This window comes from Cupressus sempervirens, chromosome 7, assembly GCF_028749045.1.
Source record: "Cupressus sempervirens isolate cs-2001-9-10 chromosome 7, ASM2874904v1, whole genome shotgun sequence".
In the NCBI taxonomy this organism is placed as follows: Eukaryota; Viridiplantae; Streptophyta; class Pinopsida; order Cupressales; family Cupressaceae; genus Cupressus; species Cupressus sempervirens.
In genome coordinates, this window is record NC_143124.1 from 861,253,671 (window position 1) to 861,279,005 (window position 25,335).

The window sequence follows — 25,335 nt, forward strand, 5'->3', positions numbered from 1 at the left end:
GAGAAGGACTAGTAAAGCCAAACCTGATGGACAGTCACAATCTCATGAAGCTTTGAAAATATAAAAGGAATATCAAAAGAACATAGACACCATTATCACAAACGAATAAGCTCATCTAATACGAAGAAAGCAATGACTATGGAGGATCACTATTCACCTGCCTAACACCAGCTCTCTCCTGTCAGAAATCATTGTCATTGATATCAAATCATACAAAATATCAGAAACAATTATCTGTTTACAAGACTGAAATCTGCACACAAGAATAGAAGCCAGCATACCAAGAAATCAAGAGGTACTTGTGTGTCTATCGGGAGACTTCTATGTTGTTGAGTATCTACACGTAAACAGACAGATTTGGCGAATGACAGATTTGACATATATCAAGTGACACATGTCAAACACAGAATAATGAAAGGTGGTGAATTATGTTTATAAAATATTGTATAGCATTATTTACGTATGAAAGGTTAAAGATTGTTTAAGTTTATCAGATTACTATGTGAGGAAGTGTCGGGAATTCTATAATCATTGTATCGAAAAAAGGAAACGATTATCTGATGCATAGATAGAAGTCAACAAAATCACCAAAAATCTATTTAATATTTTTTACCTTCTTGCCATTGAAAGAAGACGTGTGAAATATATATGTATGCTTCTACTTCCATACATAAGTCTTCACCTGTACACAGACTACTTGTTTTTTCATCAGTGATCGATCCTCCTAAATCTGATGTTTACAAGTTAAAAAGAATGAAGTCAAACACAGCAAAAGATAGAAGGATTGCAGCCCTGAATATCGTATTTGTTTCAAAAGTCAAAAAGATGTGATTATTTGGTTCAAACAATATACGCCATGATGGTTTGAGATTACAAATTAATAGAACATATAAGCTAAGTTGCTGGTTCAGGTTTAGGGACAGACATGAGGGTTCGGGCAAAAAAAAATCCATTTGGATTCGTGGGGGTTCAAGAGTGTGTGTGTGTGTACAAAAAAAAAAAAAGAGAAACATACATAATTACAAAACTAAATCATTTCATAGCATGAATATTTGTTGTTTGATCATTGATCATGTCAAATGTCAAAGATAAACATTGAATACTCCCTTATTAATCCATGTTCACGACTCTAAAGAAAATCATACATTGAATTACCGAATTGCAAAATGAGATTTCAAAACATCGACTAGTTCATCAAATAATAAAGTTTGAAACATAAAGATAATAGTGATATGTGTTTAATACTTTATCATTGTATCAAGGCCCTTCAAGAGTCAAGGGGGTCATCAAAAAATGTGGGATCAATGAGTTCATCCCCAGATGCAAATAAATCAAGATCCTCGTCATTGAAACCCAAATGGTTCCACTAGCCCCAAACAGTGTTGTATCATCACCATCATCATCCACATCCAGCAAGGTAGCTCTAGTTAGATCTTGGATGGTCATATCCAAGTCAGCAGACTCAAGTGCTACATCCCACAACTTCTTTGCCCCCTTCCTATATTTTAGATCCTTGTGTGACAAAAGGCGCAAGTTGTTGTGAATGAATATCAAGTCCTCTACTTTCTTGGCACCCAACCGGTTACGCTTGTTAATTTTATAGGATCGTTTTTTGCAAGTGTAATAACATGTTGATGTGTGTTTTATGACCCACCAAACAGTAGAATAGAATACCGAAATATCTTATCCTCTCTTGAATAAAGTCTCGTGTATGCTAAGATTGCTAGAAGATCATACGATGACTTAAAGGTTCCTTTAATGCCAAGTCTTGACTGTGGATGAGATCGGTGGTTGATGTGATTTGTTGATGATCACAAGGGGCCTTACGTGTTTATTCAAATTCATTTCAAGCCATACTGGATGTGGGAGCTATCTTAAGGTTTTGCAATGAAGTACTTTTGGAGTTCTCACAAAATATGCAAAATTTAAATAGGATAGGGTTCAAGAATTCTATTCTAATCCTAAGGGCAGCGATGACAATAAATAGTGCTCTATTGGACAAATTCCTCAAATTACCGAGCTCTGCTTCACCAAGTTATACTACAACGACACGTGAACTGGTGCAATCTTCAAGGGTTATGCCAAAGATTTCATACCACCGCATATGCCATCATAAAGAACAATGTATACGAATGATAGAAGTTAAGCATATGCATGAAAGGGGTTCAAGCTAACTTTGCATGAGTTAGAATCACTAAAACGTCAAAAGTATGAACCAAAAGAATTCATCAATACACCATCATATTCTTCATTGTAATCACCACATTAACTAGGCTAAACTTAATCTAATTGAAGGAATTTAAGAGAACAAGCAAGCACTAAGAGACATCAAGTATTCACCAGGCTCCAATGAAAACTTTATTATCTCAGTAGCTCATGGCAACAATCTCATAAAAATCTCCTTTTGATTTTTTTAATTTTTTATTAATTAAATATCAATTAAAATCAATATTTAATTAATTTCCATGTTTTAATGAAAAATTCAAATTTCTTTCCAACTTTTCTCCAATTATTTTTTTTTGGATTATTATTTAAAAAACCAAATTAAATATCAATAAAATTAATATTTAATTTTCCATGTAAATCCAGAAAATCTCCTTGAAAGAAAATCATTTTTTTTTTTGTTTTTTTGAATCCAACTTTTCATTTATGAAGAATTTTCCATTCTTTTGCTTTTTGAGTTCGATCAATTTTCTTTTTAATTTTCTAATTTGGGATTTTCTCACATTTCCCAAATATTTCAACTTTTCATGATTTTTCACACTTTTGGGATTTTTCACAAGATTTTGGATTTTCATCCTCGAGAATTTTTTTTGAGTTTTAAAACTTTTCCCAAACCTTTATCATTTGGATTCCAAATTTCTTTTTTTCTTCCCTTTGGAATTTTTAGGACGTCTTCAATTTTTCATGTTTTCCAAATTTCACGATTTTTTTACACTTTTCAAAAACTTACGTGATTTTTGAAATTTTTTCTCATTGTTACCCAACAAGTCAGAAACAATTGGATTTTTCACATCAATTATCAAGAAAAATCCATGCAGTGCCTTGGTATGTGTGCAAGAAAAAAAAAGGTGTCTTGGAAAGAGTGTCCTAGATTCCTTTTGATTTGGACATAATTCCTCATAACAAGAAAAAAGCGCTCTGAAAAATGGGGAGAACGCAAGATGAAGTGCGACGTGGATTTTGTCCACAGCAAGCAAATTCCTCCGCCACTCCAAAACTGTGCTTCAAGAACTTGGGAGAGCGGGTTTTTAAGGCAGTCGTGGATTCTCCTTTGACCATTCCACAGGATGGGTTGACTAGCGCTCCAACAAAGGTGGAGTACACTATACACTTGCCATAAAAAAATGCAAAAACATCCAGAAAAACCACAGTGGATTCATCGTATGAGACTTGTCAAGGCTGCGAACAGGGGTCCCATACGTGGGTGGTGGGTGACATTTGGTCACAACATAACACTACCATTTATTTTTATGTGTTCCAACTGCAGATTTGAATGTCATATAAATATGAGAAGAGTAGACATGTCTCTGTATGATAAATTATAAGTTAATCATCATTAGACAATATATTAACAACAAAATATATAAACATAATTATATGTAACACACACATATATATAAGTAGATATAGGAGAGATTGACTAATAGATGATTAACCAATGACCATAGAAGGATTATCTCTAGGTCCATTCAATCTGACTGAAGCTACAACATTAATACTCCCTCTTAGCATTATAGAACACATTATGCTCTCAAGCATATAGAGAGATATCATCTCAATATGATATTCTTGGAATGGCATATTTAAGGATATCAACATATATTCATAAACTTAGATGTTATCTTTTGATATCATCTGAAGTATGATTCAACAAGAAATATCAATCACACTTGTATTCTCTTGGTATGTGCACTAGCATCAAGTTCATGATGCCTACCAAAAGAATATGTTACATCCTAAAAGGATATGCGTTATCTGATTTTTGGCACACTTCAGGACAGCAATTGAATGTCATGTTCTTCATCATGACAAGCATCATCATCTCCACTCTGAGACAACAACTTAATGTAATCTATCATGATATCCGGCACTCCAAGGCAGCAATTTAATGTAGTCAATCATGATAATAGGTCAAGCCATTGTTAAGATTGTCACCTTACAATAGCGAGCTCACAAATACATCAATGGAAGATTGTCACATTTCATGACATAAACCACATATGAAAAATAGTAACTCTCATGATATCCACCATGAACCAAGTCAGAGGGTGAATCCACCATGGTTGCTCCTAGAGGGTGGAACAAGGGCTTCCACCTCAAGCTTCTCTCTCACAATTTGTTGACCTTTTTCAGTTCAAGGTTGCTTTTGATTGAAATGTCAGACTCCCTCTGAATCTGATATCAACCTTATGACCTCCTTGTACAAGGTTTGCCTCTAATGAAGTGTCAGACTCTTTCTTTATATAGAAGAATACTCATAATCTCAGTCATCAAGGATATTTGCTTCAAGAGCCTCACTTTATCCAACTTGATCATTGGATGATTAATGAATCCAAGATCTCATCTTCTTTGGAGCTACTGTCATAAGATTGAGTTTGCACAATATTCAGTAGCATGTGTAAAGTACCAGCCTTCTTTTCCTGCAAGAACATCCTAAGACATAAAGGAAATGATCATGGCAAATAAATCTTATAGTATGTGTAGAATTACAAATAAGAGAGAGACTACAATGAGTGGATAGATGTAAAACTCAAAGATAAGAATACTTATCTGCACATAAGGGTTCATAGACATTTGAGAGTGGAATATCTCCTTTCTAAAGATTGTTCAAGTGGGGATGGAACATTTGTTATTATTACCCCACCACACCCCCCCCCCCACAATGTAAATTCCCAAATATTCCATTGTTTATAGAGTTTTCAATCACTATCAAGCCAAAATTGGAGACAATGATGCATGAATGATATCAACCTCTAACTTTGTTTGTCATCAACCTCTATATTTGAAGCGACAATTAGATGATGTAAACCTCAAATATCAATCAGTCCAAAGTGTCTAAAGAAATTGTAGACCAAATGCAAGTGCAACAACATGATCATCCACTCAACTTATATGATGCTCAGGGTCAAGTACATACTTAGCTTGTAATGATATGTCTGAATTATCTCTAATGACTCCATTGACGGGAAAATCATCCTTCGTCATTGTCGTTTCTCAGAGTGTGCGAATTTCCTTCTTGATCTTATTCCAAATCTTACTCCAAGGTTTAATCATCATTTAATTAATAAATATATTTCATAATAATAATTAGTATAATATATATGTATATAGTATATGTATAATATATATGTATTATATTATATTATATATATATATACTATAATAAGTATATTACATACTATATATAATAATATATTTATTATTACTTGAATACGCATATATATAGAAAATGATGATTTACCAAAAATAACAATCTCAGATCAAATTTATCTGACTAAAGCTACAACTTAAACACTCCCTCTTAGCTACGGAGGATTTGTAGAACACCTTGTGCTCTCAAGTATATGAAGAGATATCAACTCGGTATGATATTCCTGGAATGACATATAAAGGATATCAACATAAACCCATCAACACAAATATATATATATATATATATATATATATATATATATATATATATATATATATATATATATATATATTACATATGGAATTTGCTTCAATTCACTGAGTCTAAATTTCTCAACACTCCCTCTATAATACAAGATTTGAATACCACCTTAAGTGTGGTCTATGATAGATTTAAGTTATGGTGTTCGGCAAGATCCGGCCTGAAGAACCATAACAAATTGATTTGCATGGTGTCTGGCAAAATCCAACCCGAAGAACCACGATGAGTTGATTATCAAGGTGTTCGGAAAATCCGGCCCGAATAACCAAGATAAGTTGGTTATCAAGGTGTCCGGTAAAATTCGGCCCGAAGAACCCAAATCACACTTGCTCCACACATTTTGGTATTAGGAGATAGGTCAACTATTGATAAGATCGTCACCTTACAATAATTACCTTCTATTCGTTATCATAACTTCCGACACTTCGAGACAACAACTTAATGTAGTCTATTATGATAATAGGTCCAGCTATTGATAAGATCGTCACCTTTCAATAGCTCCCCTCTAAATATATACATCAATGAAAGATCATCACCTTTCATGACATAATCACAACAGCATCATGTAGTAACTCACATGATATCCACCATGAACCAAGTTAGAGGGTGGACCCACCATAGCTGCTACTGGAGGGTGGAACAAGGGTTTCCACCTCAGACTTCTCTCTCATAGAGGAGAGCACATTACAAAGAATTTCACTTAGGACTTCTCCTCATAAAGAAGATATCATCCACATAGAATTGCATCTCAAAATTTCTCCCTCTGAACAATGATCCTAGCAAGTTAGGTCCTGTAGTTACTCCATTTGAGACTCTCTTCACCCAAGGCTACCTCTTGGACTCTCTCTAAATCTGATATTAATCTTTCAACCTTCAATGATAAGTCATTATTTCCTCATGATGTATATAGAGGTAGGCCCATCAAATCATGCAGTCACATACATGTATTTTTAGACTCCCTCTGAGTATCAATCTTCTAAGCTCCTACATTGCCTGAAGAAGTTTCATACTAGTAGAAGAATCTCATAATCTCAATCACCAAAGATGTTTGCTTCAAGAGCCTCATTTTATCCATCTTGATCATCAGGGTCTTTGGAGCTACTATCATTAGGTTGAGTTTGCACAATATCTGGTAGCATGTGTAATGTACCAACTTTCTTTTCCTGTAAGAACGTCCTCAAACATAAAGGAAAACATCAAGGCAAATAACCTTTATAGTATGTATAGAAATTACAAATAAGAGAAAGATACAATGTGAAAAATAAGAATACTTATATGCACATGAAGATTCAGAATTGTCTTCTTAGATTACTTGAGAATGGAACATCTCCCCTCCAAAAGTGGGAATGGAACACTAACTATTATTCCCCCCCCCCACAATGTAAGATTCCCACTCATTCCATCAACACTGTTGGGTGATTTAGTTCTCATGAGCGATAATTTTGTTCTATGCAATTCGTATCTTGAGGAAATTACTTTGATTCTATCTAATTTCCAAATTTGCTTCAATTCACATATATTACATATGGAATTTGCTTCAATTCACATATATTACATATGGAATTTGCTTCAATTCTCTATGAGTCTAAATTTTTCAACAGTATTGGGCTGAGGTCTAGTTCATCATAGTCCAAATTGTGCGTAGAGTTGAGCATACTCTCTTGATTCCTTTTACATCAACTCTTCAATTTTGATGAGTAACTGTTTTTCAAAATGTAGTAGACTCAAATCTATTGAAATAGGTCTTGTCATTAAAGGCACATGATTATTTGTTCAATAATCGCACCATTGCTCACAAGAGCAATTTCTTATGCACACTTGTACTTCTCTGATTCCATAGTAATATGATTAAATGTAATGAACTTATAGATTTATCCACAGGCTTGGCTACATGAGAGATGAATACAATACTTACTGGATAATGGTTTACTTTTTGAAATGTTGACTACCAGATGTTTTTTGTTGACAACTCATCAAGTATAAGCATCCATAATGGTTGAATTTTGAATTTCCTCTACTATCATGTCTCCAGCTAGGATGGGTACTACAACACTAATCTTCAATGTTGTCGATATTTTAAATAATTCACCTTTTACTTATCTTTCTTGGCATAGGAGAAAGATATATTTTATATTTGATCATTCCCTATTATCTTAGAAGAGCTCTAAATATCATCATCACTTGATCCAAATCAATTTAGTCTTATACCATTTACAACTCTTCATAAGTGTAGTTTGATATTGATCCATCTTCATCTAATACCATCATATTACCCATATACATTATTGATGATTAATGGTTTTTGTTATATTCTCCATCTTATCAGCGGTACTAAATTTTTGTCTACTATTGGCATGTATTCTTTCCCCTTTTTGTTTTGATAGATTCTACCATGAACATCACTATTATTCCATCTGATAATACTACCAAGAAAATTGGATTTACTCACTAGTTTATTACAAATGCTTGTAGTGCAATTTTATCTGGCATTGTCACTTCTCCATACACTTAAGATGTTCTCTCTAACGTGATCCTCCTTGTTCGATTGTTTGTTGTCCTACTCACCAGTTCTGAAAGTTTGCAACAACCTCCATAATTGTCTTCAAAACAACAAACTCTTCAAAAATATCTTTCAGTTCTACATACATAAGTCTCAGACGACTTCTATAACTCTTCACGGCAGCACACCTTTCTCACTACATGTAATGGCATTCTTCCCTATAGAGAAGTCAAAATTAAATATCTTTGATAGTTCCTTTTGTATACATCAAACCACTGAAACACCCTCACCTCAATGTTTCAATGAATAAGGATACATATGAGTTTTGTAGATTAGTAACCAACATAAATATTAAGACTTTATTAATCCATCCTAACAAGTGGAAGCTCAATAATAAAAATACATCTAAAGAATTATACACCAACTTGTTACATAGAGACGAATGTATATTTACCTATGTTCCCCGGGGATGCATACCCGGCCAAAATACAGGAGTTCCCAAGATGGGGACGTCCCAAGGACGGGGAGACGAGTATGGGGACATCCCCCAACTGTCCCCAAAAAAGGAAAATTTGCAAGGGACGTCTTTGAAACTCGGGGACAACTTGGGAGAAAAGGGAACAGTCGACTATACCCAGTACGGAAAGAGGACGTCTAGACATCCCCTGACCCTACTAGGTACGACCGGCCGGCCCCCTTTTTTTGTATGCAAAAAATTTAAAAATTGAACATTAGAAAACATTTTCAAGCCTCCCAACTAGGTTGGCGAGGCAGGCCCCACCCCTCCAAATGCCCTAAAAGGTTTAAACTCACTACATTTTAGTTGTTTTGTCATTTGTTTGGTTTTCATTTTGTGTTGCAGTTGGCTGGAGTTTTCATTTTGCAGGAAGAGGAGGTGATATTTTTGCTTCCAAGAGCTTGACCAAGGGTTTGATCTTCCATTTTGTGCACCAAGTATGCAACTCTTTATGCTTCCATTTATCATTTTTTAAATAGATTTGCAGCTTGCAAAGTCTGATTTTTTAATTTTTTTTCATTGTTTCAGCTCATATATCTATTGCATATTTAAACCTCAAAACAAAGCACAATGAGCAGCAGTGGGAGTACTAGTAGAAGTGATGACGAAGATTATGTGGTTTGGGTTGATGTTGCTAGTAGTGGGACTAAGAAAAAAGCCGATCCTAAATCTAATTTGTTTAGATGCCCTTCCACCACTATGAAGAACTTTGCAAAGGGTCCTTTCAATAGGAAAAAACCTCTTCTCCAATATATCACACCTAGGGCAAAAGATAAAGAGAATTCCGGAGGGACTAGGGTGTGGGTCTTGATGATTTTAGGAGCAACTATACAAGGGTGAATCACACTTTTTAGGTCTTTCATGCCAAGGAGTCAAAGCTTGTCCTCACTTGACTGATGAACAAAAATTAAAATGCCAAAGATTGCACTTAGAGGCTGAAATGGAGGGGCACAATTTGACGGTGACATCACCATCTATTCACTCACAATCATTTAGGCATATGTCATCCGCCATTGGTACTAGTGACAGCCCTACTGAGTCTAGAAGGCAAAGAAAGATGAGTAGTGATGAGAAGGGCTCGGTGGAAAGTATGTTTAATGCACAGGCAAAGGAAAAGTGTGAAGCATCCATTGGTAGATTCTTTGTTGCTAATGGTATCCCATATCATGCAGCCCATTCCACTTATTATAAACAAATGGTGAAAAATATATTGAGCATGAATTCCTCATTTGTACCCCCTGGTGAGCATAAGCTACGAACCACCATCCTAGATGAAGAGTACTCAAAGGTTGCTTTGTTATTTGAGGATATGAAACGTACTTAGGTTAGGATGGACTGCTCTATTGTGATGGATGGGTGGACTCATGTTAGACATCGGCCACTCATCAATATCATTGTCACATCCCCTGCTAGCTCCTATTTTTTGAGAGCCATAGATTGCTTAGGAAAGAAGAAGGATGCCAAATTCCATTTCACCATTTTGAGAGACGCCATAGAGGAGATTGGGTCGTCTAGTGTTGTATAGGTTATCACAAATTCTGCACCTGTGTGCAAATCAGCTAGTATGATGATAGAGGGTGCTTATAGGCACATCTTTTGGACCCCTTGTTGTGTTCATTCCTTGAACAACGCATTAAAGGACATAGGGAAGATTGAATGGGTGAAATAGGCGATGCTAGAAGCTAGAGAAGTGCAAATGTTTATTTGCAACCACCACACTTCACTTGCTCTATTCAGGTCCCTCTCTAAGAAGGAGTTCCTCAAACCAGCAGAGGCAAGGAATATCAATTTTAATTAGAGTTTACTTTTAGTTTGCTTTAAGTTATTTTAAAAAATTATTTACAAGTGTTACAAAACTACATGTGATGTTTTTAATCATAAATTATAATTGTTGCTATAGGTATTACACATATTTCATCTTGATGGAGACGATGATTGAGGTCTATGAGGCCCTTCAATTGATGATGGTGAATCCAAAGTGGGGACGATGATCTAATTCTAAGTCCTCTGAAGGAAAAGAGGTAAAGCAAAGAATCTTTGATGAGAGTTGGTGGTCCACAATGAGGTAAGTTGCTGATTTTTAAATTTAATGTTAGTCTTTTGCTTGCTGATTTTACTACTAACAGTCTTAAAATTCTTAAAATTCTAATCTTAATTTTAATTTTTGTTTGAATCTTGCAGATATATTTGCTCTATCATAGAACCCATTGTAGATGTCATTAGATATGTTGATACTGATGCTCCTAGTTCGGGAGAGTTCTATGAAACTATTGACAGCATGTTGGGGAAGATGAAGAGAATTGTTGCAACAAAGGATCCTACATTGGGGTTTTATGAGGAGCATATTAGGCTTATTGTGATGCAGAGGTGGAACACGATGAATACCCCGCTTCATATGGCAGCCTTTACTCTAAATCCCAAATGGTATGCATAGTTGGGTGGAAGGGACCTCTCATGTGATGATCCTGAGGTATTGGATGGCATCACAAAAGCAATTGATAAGATATATTCAACTCAAGATGCCTTTACTCTTCATGCACAATTCCTTGACTTCACCAACCTTCATGGCCCAAACTTGGGTAAGCCACAAGCAAGGTTGAATATAGTTGTTTTGGTACAGAGAAATCCTATTAGATGGTGGACCTAGCATGGGAGAGATACACCTGAGTTGATAATACTTGCGAGTTGCCTCCTTGCACAGGTTGCTAGTTCCTCAGCTGCAGAGAGGAATTGGTCCAAATATTCATATATCCACTTTATCAAGAGGAACAAACTTACCTCTAAAAGAGCGGAGAAGCTAGTGCAGTGCATCATGCTCTTCGACTTGTGGATTGTCCGACTCTAGAGTATAGGCAGACACCAGCTTTGCGATGGGATGTTGAGCCTGAGGATGTGGCCCAGATAGATGAGGATGACACAGCATGTAACATCCGATTTTCCCGGGTCTAAATTAACATCTAACATATTCAAAGAATACAGATATTACTTCATTTCATAGGAAGACAGTTATATCATTCATGTTTATGTGAATAAGATTTACCGTTAAAATCAATTAGACAAAATTTCTTAACTTAAAAACTTAAAGTACCATCAAATGAAATTATTACAGAAATTACAAAAACTTCATACCTTGGAAAAACTGAAATCGAAATCAAACTAAGGATGCTTCTACAACCACCTGGGTTAGTCCACAAATACACTATAACAATTTCACATGACGACTATCATCTAAAAACAGCTATCTTAAAATCAAATGATAATTTCAATTAAATACCACTATATTTTAAATTAGGGCATCACATACCACTGTATCAATTAGGGCATCATTTACCATCGGTTCATTTAGGGCTTCTGATACCACTGTCTCACTTAGGGCTTCCGCTACCTCAGATTCAATTAAGGCTTCTGATACCACTAATCAAATAGGGTTTCCAATACCCCGGATTCAATTAGGGCTTCTAATACCACTAATTCAAATAGGGCTTCCAATACCATGAATTCAATTAGGTTTCCAATACCACTGTATCATTTAGGGTTTCAGTCATCTCTCAATCAATTAGGGCTTCAGATTCCTTTCCTTTCGATTACTTAACTGTGACAGTATCTCAAGATTAGAAATATGCTTATATTCGATATTCATATAAATGAAAAGCAATCCATGAATCTATCTCTTATATCTAGATGTAAAATAACAGTAACAATGAAATAACTCAATTTAATCTTACCTCATAAATAAAAGTGATAATATATGTTTCCGATAACAATTGAATGCATACTTTATCTCTATCTGACGCACATCCGATAACTTATGGGGGGGTGAAACATTGTAAGGGGCCTAACCACCCAACCTCGGACCAAATCTTATCCCCACACGATCTCTAACGAGAAAGGCCCTCCCTACCCTTAACAGACAAGGATCATTTTGCCATCCACTGGGCATCCTAGTATTAAACACACCATACGACTTGGCACTAGAGTTCACAATAACAAGAATATCCATGAGCTATTAATTAATTCATATTAAAAATGATAAACGTTGTTCTATCATATTTGATACTAATACATATTATTGATGATTCCTTTCTCTCACCTCATCACCCTTCTTCTTGGCCACACAACCGGGTGAGTCCCAGGCAATCGAAATTCTCAAAGTAGACGGCTCTGTCAATTATTCAAGATGATTACTTACATCCATCATTTCACCTTCTGTGATTACATGATTATGTTCTTTAGAGATTCCAAAATTTTGAATATTTTATTCTAATATCTTTCGGTATAATGATTATAGATCTATACTAAATTTTCCTTGGTTTCAATAAAAGATTCATAATACTTGTCTTTCATAAGAGTACAGAAACATTTATATTCACAGCCATTGCAGTGTATCCGACCTGGGTCTATGGCTTAGCAAAGATTAAAAATTTGCTTCGTAACCTATTTACTAGGGAAAATTTGATTAAAAAACAAAAAAAAAAGAGGAGAGGAAACGATTAAAAGTGGGGAAAGATTATAAAATAGTTCCAAATGCCAAATATTAAATTGATTTCCAAACCAAGTGTTAATTGGCTAAAGGCAAGGAATAATAAAATGGAAAGGATAGAGTTATAATTATAATTCAAACGTTATTAAATTATGAACATTATTATAATATTATATGTACATATTAACATCATTTTATTAAATTATTAAATTATAATGGTGCTAAATCATTTATACATATATGAAAGTTTACAAATATTAATTAAAATAATATGATGGAAGATACATTAAAATCCTTTGAGATATGTTTTATATTTCAACTCAATTATTTTAATTTAAATTAATTAATTAAATAACTCATGCGGTTCCTCAGATGTATCCTGTTCTGAGTCGCTAGGTCCTCTACCCATCTGCCCAGTGATGGTGATGTTCCAGCCTAATTATTTTCTGACAATGCTTCCACCCCCTTCGACATGTTTCCTGCAAGGAATTTCCCCGTAGTTAAATTATATTATCATAATGAATTATTTAATTATAATTAATCATAACGGTTAACAATCACCTTAGCATGTTATCTTCACTTGAAATCATAACGACTATCTATCTTACCATTTCGCCATAATATAACAAATTAAACTGCCAACTGACTTCATGTGAACCTCAACGGCTATATTTCAAATTAGGTCAAAATTTGGGATGTAACACGGCACCAGGATCGGTTGGAGTTCCATTAGATGAGACTACGCTTCCTGTGGAGGATGATAGTGAGGAGGACTCTGATTTTGAAGCCGTGGCGGTAGAGGCAAAATAGGAGCAGCAGTCTACTTCATTTTTCTATGTTTTGTTATGTTGAACATGAACATGATTATGATACATTGATGCTTATTACTTTATGGCAGCCCTCTAGCCTTTAAGTTTGGGCATACTTAGATTTTGATTTTAAGATTTATCATATTTATCAATATGACATTATGATATTGTTAATGTTCACTGATATTGATATGCATTTTGACAATTAGGTACTGAAATCGAATATTATTTCCTAGATGGCATTCAAATGTTGTATGTTATGGTTCTATAATGTTTAAATGACATGCTTTGTGGCTTAGTTTCATATGAATGACATGTATATTTGCAAATTTTAATGTATATTTTAAAATATATATATAGTTGTCCCCGTTTGCCATCCTCCGTCCTCAAAATCACCAAAAAAATTGTCGTCCTGAAAACCTGTCCTATCATCCTCCGCCGTCCCCGTACCGGAAACTAGGGGTAACATAGATATTTAGGCATCGCAAGGAGTTTTTACTTTATTTTATTTTTATCGCCAATATATTAGCGGATTCTAGAAAATGAATGAATTTGAGCCATCATACTTCTATTGAAGGTTGATACTAATCAATCAACATCGTGTTTTCAAAACCAAATTATGAACTTGCCATGATCTTCTAAAGAACTTGCATAAATACATGGCCCTGTTTTTGAACCCGACAATATATTAACTTCTGTGAAATATTTCCTAGATATATACTAGTTATTGCTTTCAATCATTTCCAATCTAATCTTGAAATCAATAACAAATATGGCAACATGAGAACGCTCTCAAAAGAAATCACGAAGGCTTCTATCATGACCACATCTACCTCCAAGAATCAAACTCTTCCTAAAGTATCCACTGATAGTCTTCCTCCTCATTTGTTGTTTTTGTCCTCGCTTCATTCATGCTTTGTTTGATTCTCTTGTACTCTGATTTCCCCAAGGAATATGTATCATTTCCTTATCATAAGTATTGTTCCATTTGATGTTAGATATATTCTGTGCATTTTGAGTTACGTTCCACATCAATGGAGATTTCTCAGTCCATCTATATAATTTCTTATTGTCTCTATCATCGAAGATATCGTGTCAGATTATTTTCTAGTCTGCTTGGTGATGAATAATCCTCCCTTAAGTTCCTTTCCATTTGTAGCCTGGTGCTCTGATACCTTTTTAGATTTATAGGATCATGTTTTGCAAGTGTAATAACACAGCCATTTATTTATGTGTGTTCCAATTGCAGATTTGAATGTCAAATAAATATGAGAAGACGAGACATGTCTCATGAAGAGATCTCTATATGGTATATTATAAGTTAATCATCATTAGACAACATATTAACAATAATATATATAAACATAATTATATGTAGCATATGTTTGTATATATTTACACACACATTATATTTATATATATATATATATAAGTAGATATAGAAGAAATTGACTAATTGATGATTAACCAATGACCGTAGAAGGATTATCTCTAGGTCAATCCGATTGAAGCTACAACATTAACAACGCTTCATAGCGTAGATAAAGATTGTGTACTCCAATTTCGCTCAACACCAGAAGAGCTCACAACCCAAAGAGACTACCAACAAAAATAATATAAAAAACTAGAAATACAATGTAAATTTAGAGTGTTAATTCTACACTGTAAGTGGCCATAAAAAAGGGAAAACCAAAACTTAAAAACTTTCTTGTGAGAGAATCTTAATGGCAAGAGGTTGGAGGTACATAAAGTCTTGCCCATGTAGTTACCACCATGTAATACCATCCATTCTTCTTTGGTCACAAACTCTCTCCTAACATTTGATGTCACCTCAAGATCCCTAAAGGGCCTACTGAATCCCTTCTTATACCTACTAACGACCTCAAGATCTCTCTATGGTGGCACTCTACCAGAAATAGAAGGTATCTCAACGTTATAATACCTAGGAGACAGTGCATATGCCAAGGGGTGTAAAGGTGTAATCATCTTGTTCTAGTGATGAAGAACAATTGACTCCACCTTTTTGTACAAGGTGTCCTCAAGATCATGCTATCTCTTCTCAATGACCTAGGATGTCAAATGATGTTCATAATCCCTCAAGAAACAAGGATAGAAGATTGTATTAAACATACCAATTTTATTTTCTCTAGCATGGTGTCCATGGCATCATAGATATCCCTTACAAGGCTCATAAATGCTGGCAAACCAAAGCATAGACGTTATAGGCTTGGCAAATTCTAATACATGATTCACACGAGTCCACCAATCATCATTTAAGATCATTGCCTTCATGTAACAACTGGTTTTCCCGGGTCTAATTTTAACATCTATCATAAGCATAGAATACAGTTTTAACTTCGACTTCATAAAAAGACAGTTACATCATTCCTGTTCATGTGAAGAAGATTACCGTTAAAGTCAGTTAAACAAAATTTCTTAACTAAATACTTGAAATACCTTTTAATGAAATTACTTCAAAAATTGAAATCACATACCTCAGAAAAACTGAGACTGAAATTCTTCTAAGTATGCTTCTGCAACCACCCAGGTTAGTCCACAAATATACTATAACAATTTCTCAAATCAACTGCTAACTCAAAAATCATTTGATGAATACCACTAAATACCAATATAACTTAAATTAGGGCATCGCATAACATCTTACCAATTAGGGCATCAATTACCATCGGTTTATTTAGGGTTTTTGATACTGCTTTACCACTTAGGGCTTCCGCGACAACGGATCTAGGATTTCCGCGACGACGGATTCAATTTAGGGCTTTCGCAACCACGGATTCAACTAGGGTTTCCGATACCACGGATTCAGTTAGGGCTTCCAATACCACCATATCAATGAAGATTCCAACTGTCACACAATCAATTAGGGCTTCGGATTTCTTTTCCTTCCGATTGTTTATCTGTGACAATTTCTCAAAATTAGATAATTACTTATATTCAATATTCATTTATATGAAGTAAAATGATGATAACAATGAAATACCTCAATTTAATCTTACCTTCTCATAAACAAAAATGATAATACCTGTTTCCGATAGACAATTGATTTCATGGCTTATCTCTGTTTGACGCATATCTGACATCTTAAGAGAGGTGAAACATTGCCAGGGGCTTTACCACCCAACCTCGGACCACAACATATCCCCACACGATCTCTAACGAGAAAGGCCCTCCCTACCTGGAATTGACAGGGAACATCTTACCATCCATTGGACTTCCTGGTAATTAACTCATCGTACATCTTGGCAGTAGAAAATCTTCCATAATAGGAATATGCATAAGCTATTAATTGATTCATATTAATTGATAAAAATTGATATGTCACAGCTATTACGGATTCAATTATCATAGATTCCTCTTTTTCACCTCACCACCCTTTCTCTTGGCTTCACAGCTGGGTGAGTTCTAGGTATTATGAAATTCTCAAATTAGCCAATTATACATGTATCCAACATTACACAAACTATGTTCATACAATATAATTTAACATATACAAAATCAAGTACATTTCTAGGAAATGCCAGCACCATCAGATTTGTTTTTGAAAGATTCCAAGACATTTAAAATTTTTGTCTCTAGATTGGAAAATAATGAATTCAAGCATTCATGTAATATTCTCATAACCTAGTTCCACACGAAAAGCCTAACCAAATCCAAAGGAAGTTAGAAGACATTAGCACAAACTTGACGATTGACAAGTATGGCCCTGATGAATAAAAGCATTAGGTGTTGAATTTACTATGTTAACTATCTACTCACTTTACATGGCCTCCATAATTTCAATTTAAACCATAATCGAAATCTATTAAGAATAGGAAATATTGTCCTAAGAAAAAGGTTGTGCCTCTGTAATTTGTAGATATTCATTAAGTAGTAAGCATGTCTAAGAAAATAGAATGACTGCCAGTGAATCATTGGGTGTATAAGACATCAAATATACCAATCTTTCTCCCTAGGCTCGGCAGTAATACACCTGATCGATTATTCTATCTTTCAAGACATTCGGCAGATTAGGAGTATTACTTTGACCAAAAGTTTTCATCCAACTAAAGGTGTTGGCTTATTTACAGTTCACGTGAGCTAAATACAGACTTAAAAGAAGTTTACGTTTTGCTCTAATCTCTTGAAGACTACTTGTATACTAGAAATATGGAATTCTTTTTGAAAGAATACAAAAGCCGACTCAACTTGGACGTGGTAATGGAAAAAGATTAAAAGAAAGCACAATTATTTCCTTACGTGACACAAGCTTTGAAGATGGCTTGCTACTCCCGTAACAGCACTTTCTTCCCAAACTTCCACAGCTTTCTGGATGTGATGATATAATCACGATGATTACCCAGGTTCTGTCGACAGCTTAGAAAGCTCAAAAGATAACGTTGGGAACAATATGGAGACGGGTTCAGATGTTAAAGGTTTCGAAACTGAGCAGGGTGATAGACGTGAGCAAAGGTAAGAGGTATGAGCAAGGTAAATGCAGAGTGAATGTGAGTCGACTATCCCCAAGGTGCCCGATAGACAACAACACCCGTATACTTATTTATTTGAACTTGGCCTTACGGCTTCCTGCCGTTACAAGATCATATACGAATGTCTCACTCCAACGAAAAAAATAGGAGAATAAAATAAAAAGAAAAGAAAGCCGATTACAAGCTATTTGCATACCCAAAGTAACCATTTGATTCCAACTATAAATTCAAAGTAAATTAATTAAAAACAAGAACGTAAGTTGGAATATTATAATGGATTCTAATTTCCAATTATTTAATTGATTAAAAACAAGGAAGGCATAAAAGAATAGAACTCGAAAATAATAATTCAAATGTTGTTAAAATTCGAACATTTTTAAAATATTATATGCACAATCAACATTACTTAATTGATTATTAAATTGTAATAATTTCAAAGGTGATACATTTATAAAGAAGGATAAATTAAAATCTTTTTAAAAATTAAAGTCCTTAAGATACATTTTATATTTTAACTCAATTATTTTATTTAAATTATTTATTTACATAACTCATGCAATTCCACAAATGTATCCTGTTTCAAATCGCTACGTCCTTTACCCGTCTGCCAGTGATGGTGATGCCCTGCCAAATTCTTTTTTGACAATGCTTCCACCCCTTCAACATGCTCCCTACAAGGAATTTCTCTATAATTAAATTATAAATTATAAATAATCATATCAGTTAACCTTTCATCTTAATTCCATGAATTCACCACTAATGATCATCTAACATGTCATCTTCACTTGAAAATCATAATGACCAACTATCTTACCAATTCGCCAGATTATATCAACTTAAACTACCAATTGACTTCATGTGAACCTCAACGGCTATATTTCAATCTAGGTCAAAAATTGGGATGTAACACTTCACCTTATGTGCCCTTCTTGTTGCCAATTGCTTCCAAACATCCCATTAGTTGCTAGTAACCATCTAGGACAACTCATCTTTCACCCTCACAAGTCGTCTAAGTATAATTGAGTGTAAAGAAAATTGAGTTTCAGCCACAAAATAACATGTCAATTGTAAGTTATTAACACATTTTAAATATGTAAACAATGCAAAAAATATTTTAGTCAATTATGTAAACATGACACAAAATGATAAATGAAACTAAATAAATTGAACTTTAAATTTACCTTCAAAAATTCTAGGTTGGAGAAAGTTCTGAAAATTGCTTGTGACATATGGTGGTTTGTCACAAACATGTGGATCTCCTCACCCACGTCACATACATTTTTCACACATTCAATTTGAGTGTCAGTTTCTTTCATAACCAAATTTGAGGAGTGGATGGTGCATGGTGTTCAAAAGACGTAATTATAAAACTCTATGGATTAAAAGAGATGCCAGGAAATAAATTCAGCATCTTTTATGTCCTCTTTATAGTCTACCGCCTTACAAAACATAGACCCCTTCAAGGAGAGAACAATCACATTTATTAATGGACATTTTTTGCAAGCTTTCCATCCATCAAATACAATAGTTACTCCTATGTGCATCCAAGAATCTCTTATTGGTTTGAGAAGGTTCTCTACATTTTTTCTGTCACTATGTTAGTATGTAATAAGGTGGTTCAATAAGACAATACAAGGCATATTCTTGACCCAATAGAGCCAAATTCCTCCTCTAAGCACACAAGCATATACAAAATATGTAAATAATCTAAACAAAAAATAAAATGGGCGGTACCTTAACTTTTCAATTATTATATGAGGAGTAAAATATTTGGATTGGTCACACCCCAACAACACCTGCCTTACATCTTGTAAGTTGTCACAAATATTTAATAAACTAGTAGCCAATAACATAGACAAAAACAAATACTAGATGCAAACAACCAATTGTGAACAATAAATTACTTACAAGTCACTTGTCATCATCATATAAGTATGTATCAGAAGAAATTATGCATGGTCCTGCTCTCTACACTGAGTCTCTTTGTAACATCGAAAAACAACCCAGAAGAGCCAATAGTACTTGGTTTGTCTTAGATTACCATATAAACATGCTAAAGGGATTCAACACATCATCTGATACATCACATAACAGCTCCTTGTCATCATACATGCCAGACTACACATAGAGAAGGATAGAATCCTTTTTAGAAGAAATTAATGCAAAAACACTAAAAAAAGGCTTGAACAAGACATCAATAATCAGAAGACCTTACACAACCACCAACTCTAACCGATAACTGATGATAACATAAGGAACAAATCAATAATATACCCATTGTTAGAGAAACAAAACATATGATCTATTTTAAGAATCACAAGACTAGTCAACATTTTGACTAAAACACATCACAACAGACAGAATTTCAACCCAATAAAAGATAGAAAAACAAATGCTAATCATGCTTCTAACAACAAGCACAATCAACTCCAATTTTTAACAATGTTTAACGAAGACAAAAGTTCATACCTATCATTGCAATTCACGTGTGATAAGTGACACGCAAAAATTTTGAAGCAATCTTTTCCCAAATCTTCTTCAAGCATTAAAATCAATTATTAATCTTGTCTAATGGATTTTTTAACAGCTAATGTAAATGCCTAGTGTATAAAGCATAACATGAAGCCAAATATCGATAATGAAAAAGGGTCTAGGCTAGCACAACTTACCAGGATATGCAGACACAGCTTCAAAAGCCGCAGATATGCTTTCAGAATCTGTACCCAGCATTATGACATGACCACCCAATAATCCATCACGTTTGTACAACATAGCGAATTCAGCAGATGACATCTCAGACTCGAAATTAGTAATCAATGTTGAGCTTTCTCCATTTGAATCATGTAATGTTGATCCAACAATTTGTTTAACTTTCCCCTGAAATGTTTCACTAAATCTTGTTAAAGGCCCATCGTGATGCTCTCCAAATAATGATCAATCTCCAGGCACCAATTCAAATCAATGCTTGTATAATCTTAAGCAAAATTAGTAACATCGAAAACACAGAAATATGCTAGTGAAATGCAACAAGCATTAAAAATTCTGACAAATGACAAGCAATTAAACAGCCTTCAGGAAACAATCAGAAGAGGTCTCTATTTTTCACTACAGGTTCATATTGTTAGTTACAAAAAAGTAGGGCGATATGCTCTGTATCTTCTGTGCATGCAAAATTATGAAGTTTATAATTTCAAATTAATGGATTAACAAGGTGATAAATATTAGAACCACCATAGACTGTCTTTTGTATGCATTCCAGATTGCAGTAACACTGTAGACTATCTTTTGTATGCATTCCATATTGCAGTACTGCCGTAGACTAACAGTTTACTGCCAAACACCATAGCATATCGTTCAGGCTGTTTTTTGCATTGAAAAGCTAGCATTACTGACCACATTGATCAGAGTCAAGCAGAGAATTTTGCTAGTGGCTTGGATTGCATTCAAAAAGTCTGCCAAAGAAATGTAGACACTGAATCTGCCACTTAGGTGTCATTTACAGTCTCCCGGAGAGGTGCCAATTAGGCTGACTCTAACACCTACATGTTCTATCGGTGTGACACCAAATCATCTTGTAATTGTATTCGTTTAGAATAGCTGTGTGGTCAGAAGAACCATATGCTCTCACCTTACCCACTTTGAGATCTAGGTGATTAAAAAGCATTGAAGATATTGCATATATATCTTTATGTTGCATAAAATAAAATAGTGTGGGTAGTTACAAAGTGGACCTCTAAGATCGCTTTTCCTGCAAAAATATACCCATCCAGCACACATTGTTATCCTAAAACATCATTCTACTTCATGCTAACAAAGGGTGTAAAGAAATTAACTTTGTTGTCTCAATATTTTGTTTCATTTTATCATTTGTATATTTTAAATTTACTCGGCTGTCTCTATTCTTTCTCTTTGATACTGATGTATTTACATTTTAAGTTTATTCTGTGCATTCTGGGGACATATATATGCTGTCTTCTATATGATTTTGTCTTAAGGAATCCAGATAGAATGATCTGTAGCAGTGATTGATGTGAATTTGGTGGTTATTGAGAGTACTTGCTAACTCATCCAAGCCAAATTATCAAAATATGTCACATTCAAAAAACTTACTGGAAGCCAATACTATCTGTATGCTTTGTAATCAGTGGCGGCATTTTGTTTAGCTACATTGCAATCTGATTTGTTTATATAAATTTGGCCATAAACATATGGTGCATTGTTAGCAACTGAGATGTATCAACAAGATGGCAACAAATGAAACATAAATGAAGTGGAGATGTATCGCCAAGATATCAACAAAGAAGCATAAATGAAGTTTCTAAGCTTGTATTGGCTTTCATACACACCAACTTGAATGGGGAAAACTATCCAGTCAGGTATATTAAGGTAAGACTATTAGGGCTTTTATTGTTTAAGAGTAGGTAATTCCTCATGAGATCAGGTGTAAATCTTGGACTACATGTTCTCACAGCTAGAGCATAAAATTTTTGCAACATATCTCAATTTGATTTGCTGACATAAGTTCAGTGGCTTTGGCCACAAACATATTGAGGCATTGTTATCATTTAAGATGCGTCGTCAAGATGGCAACAAAGAAGGAACCAACAAAGTTTCTCAGCTCATATGTAAATCGCGTTTCTACTAATGAACTTTCATGAATATCCACTTGCTTAGGGCCAACTCTCTAATCAGGTAAATAAAGGTGAGACTAAGGCAGGTGTCCCATGGGAGGGGCTTGGGCTCTATTTTTGTAGAGCGGGTGACCCCATAACAACTTTTTAAGGGGGCTAAAAGTTTTTTTGGAATCTTTTCCAATAAAATAGGAGCCCTGACTTTTTAGCCTTCTCAATTTAAGGGGGTGAAAATGGGGTGGGGTTGGAAATAACCCCACCAGCTTAGAGAAGGCTTTTGCCATTTGTCAACAAGCTCTTCAACTTCCCATAAAAATGAAATAATCTCTTTATTTTAAAAATTTATAAGACAACTAGATTCCTTTATTTTAGGGGCTAACTTTTTTTAAAAGGATTCAACATAAAATTCATGGGACCGCTTCCCTATAAATATTCCTAAAAAATCTTAGCAGCACCGCTATATTTTTAAGGAAGCCGGTGCCCATGGGACCCCAGCCTAATAGGGCTTTTACTATTCTAAGTAGGAGTACTCCCACAAATCAGGCGCGACTTCTAGATTGCTTATTCTCAAGACCAGGGGAAAACCCCTGCTAGAGAATTTGTCAGCAACCGATATTCGGCATGGCGTAAGGCCTTTCTAATTCAACAAACAAGCGCCTAAAGGTCCTCTCGCCTAACGCCTCACGAGCACAAAATATAATAACAATACGATGCTGGCATTTTTTATACATTATGTCCTCAATCTTAAGGCCTCGTTATTTTTCAGTGGTAAAAAATGGCTGGCAGTTAAGCAGGCAGCACATTTGCTATTATCTGTTTTCTAGCCAAATGCGAATGAGCGTGATTCATTAGCCCTTCTCTCTCCAAATATGTCTCCGCTATGAAATCATCTCAACGTTAAGTCACAAAAGGAAGAGTCCCTGAGAAACTTCGCAATGCATTTTGCCCCGTTCCCGATGAGTGAGAAAAAAAAATCTATTTATGGCATTCCCAGGTATTTATCCTTGCAAATGAGGTTCAACGAAAACCTTGGCCAATCCATCCAAATACATGACTGTAAATAAGGTTTGATATTTTACGAGATTGAAAGCTAACCTTGTGTATGTCAATGCAAGGTCTGAAACGAACAGCGCGCTTAGCAGCCATCGCAATAGCCGATGATGCTTCTGCAAAATTGAAGTACTCTCGATACAGCGAACAAAAACCAAACACGTTAGGATAAAATTATACAAAAAGTACATACCAGCAGATTTAATGCAAACTTCAGTAGAGACAATGCTCTTCTTCTTTCTATTTGAAATTGTCAGTCGACCATCGCGTGAATCTCCAAACTTACAGGCCTGCAACCCATTTGCCCTTGCTACTTGAATCGATCCCATTGAAAGCCGATTTGAACAAAATCGTGGCACTGCCAACATTACAGCATCATTTCAATTTGACTTCGGAGTTAACCCATAACATGGTGTCCCTGTTCTTTAGCTCTTAAATTCAAGGAATCTTTTGTTTCATGAATTTTCAAAAAAATTATTATTAAATTTGTTTGGTGGGATTTCATTTTGGTAAAAAATGAAGTGTAGGTTGTTTGACAAATAGCACAATTCTTCCCTAAGGGTCCGTTTGGTTGCAGGAATATGAAATCAGAATTGGCATTCGGAATCTTTGATTTGGGATTTTGGAACTTGAAATCTATGTTTTGGTTTTGGGAATTCAATTTGGACCCGTTTGGTTCACCGAGAATTCAATATGAGAATACGCATTTCCTCCGTTTGGTTGCACATTTAGGAATTGGAATTGAAATACCGACATGAACAAATTATTTTTTTAATGATGTGAATGAAATATATTTTTAATACATCATTTTAGCATTATTACACATTATATGAATATTTTTAAGCAATTATATTTATTGTCATCAAAATTGTGGAATAATTGCATCGATAATATTTAATTTAAAATGGATAATTTTAAGTTATATGTAAAATACAAAAGTAAAAATTTTCTGAAGTCTATATAATATGTGAATTTAGTGCTAAACATAAATAATACTACTAATTTCTAATAGCTTTATAACTTATTATTTTGAAGAAAATTGTAGAATCTAAAACCAACGAAATCTCAAATTTTATCTAAATTTTGTATTGCAAAATTTAATATAAAATAGAAAATGCAAGTACGCTTCTAATAATACAAATATATAAAATGTAAGGTTAAAAAAATAGAAATAAATATAAAAT

General features: G+C 34.5%; 1 protein-coding gene across 2 annotated transcripts in view; it reads right to left on the reverse strand.

The window, feature by feature from the left end:
• APG10 (Aldolase-type TIM barrel family protein) overlaps positions 1 to 24,571 on the reverse strand; it is a 93,111-nt gene extending 68,540 nt beyond the window's left edge. For both annotated transcript variants that reach the window (XM_089793290.1, XM_089793291.1), the window contains exons 1-3: positions 24,345 to 24,571; positions 24,197 to 24,267; positions 21,140 to 21,347 (exon numbers count right to left, since the gene is read on the reverse strand). In XM_089793290.1, the coding sequence (XP_089649416.1) occupies positions 21,140 to 21,347; positions 24,197 to 24,267; positions 24,345 to 24,519 (454 nt within the window). In that variant the 5' untranslated portion in view covers positions 24,520 to 24,571. The remainder of the gene's footprint in view (positions 1 to 21,139; positions 21,348 to 24,196; positions 24,268 to 24,344) is intronic.
• Positions 24,572 to 25,335: the final 764 nt, after the last annotated feature.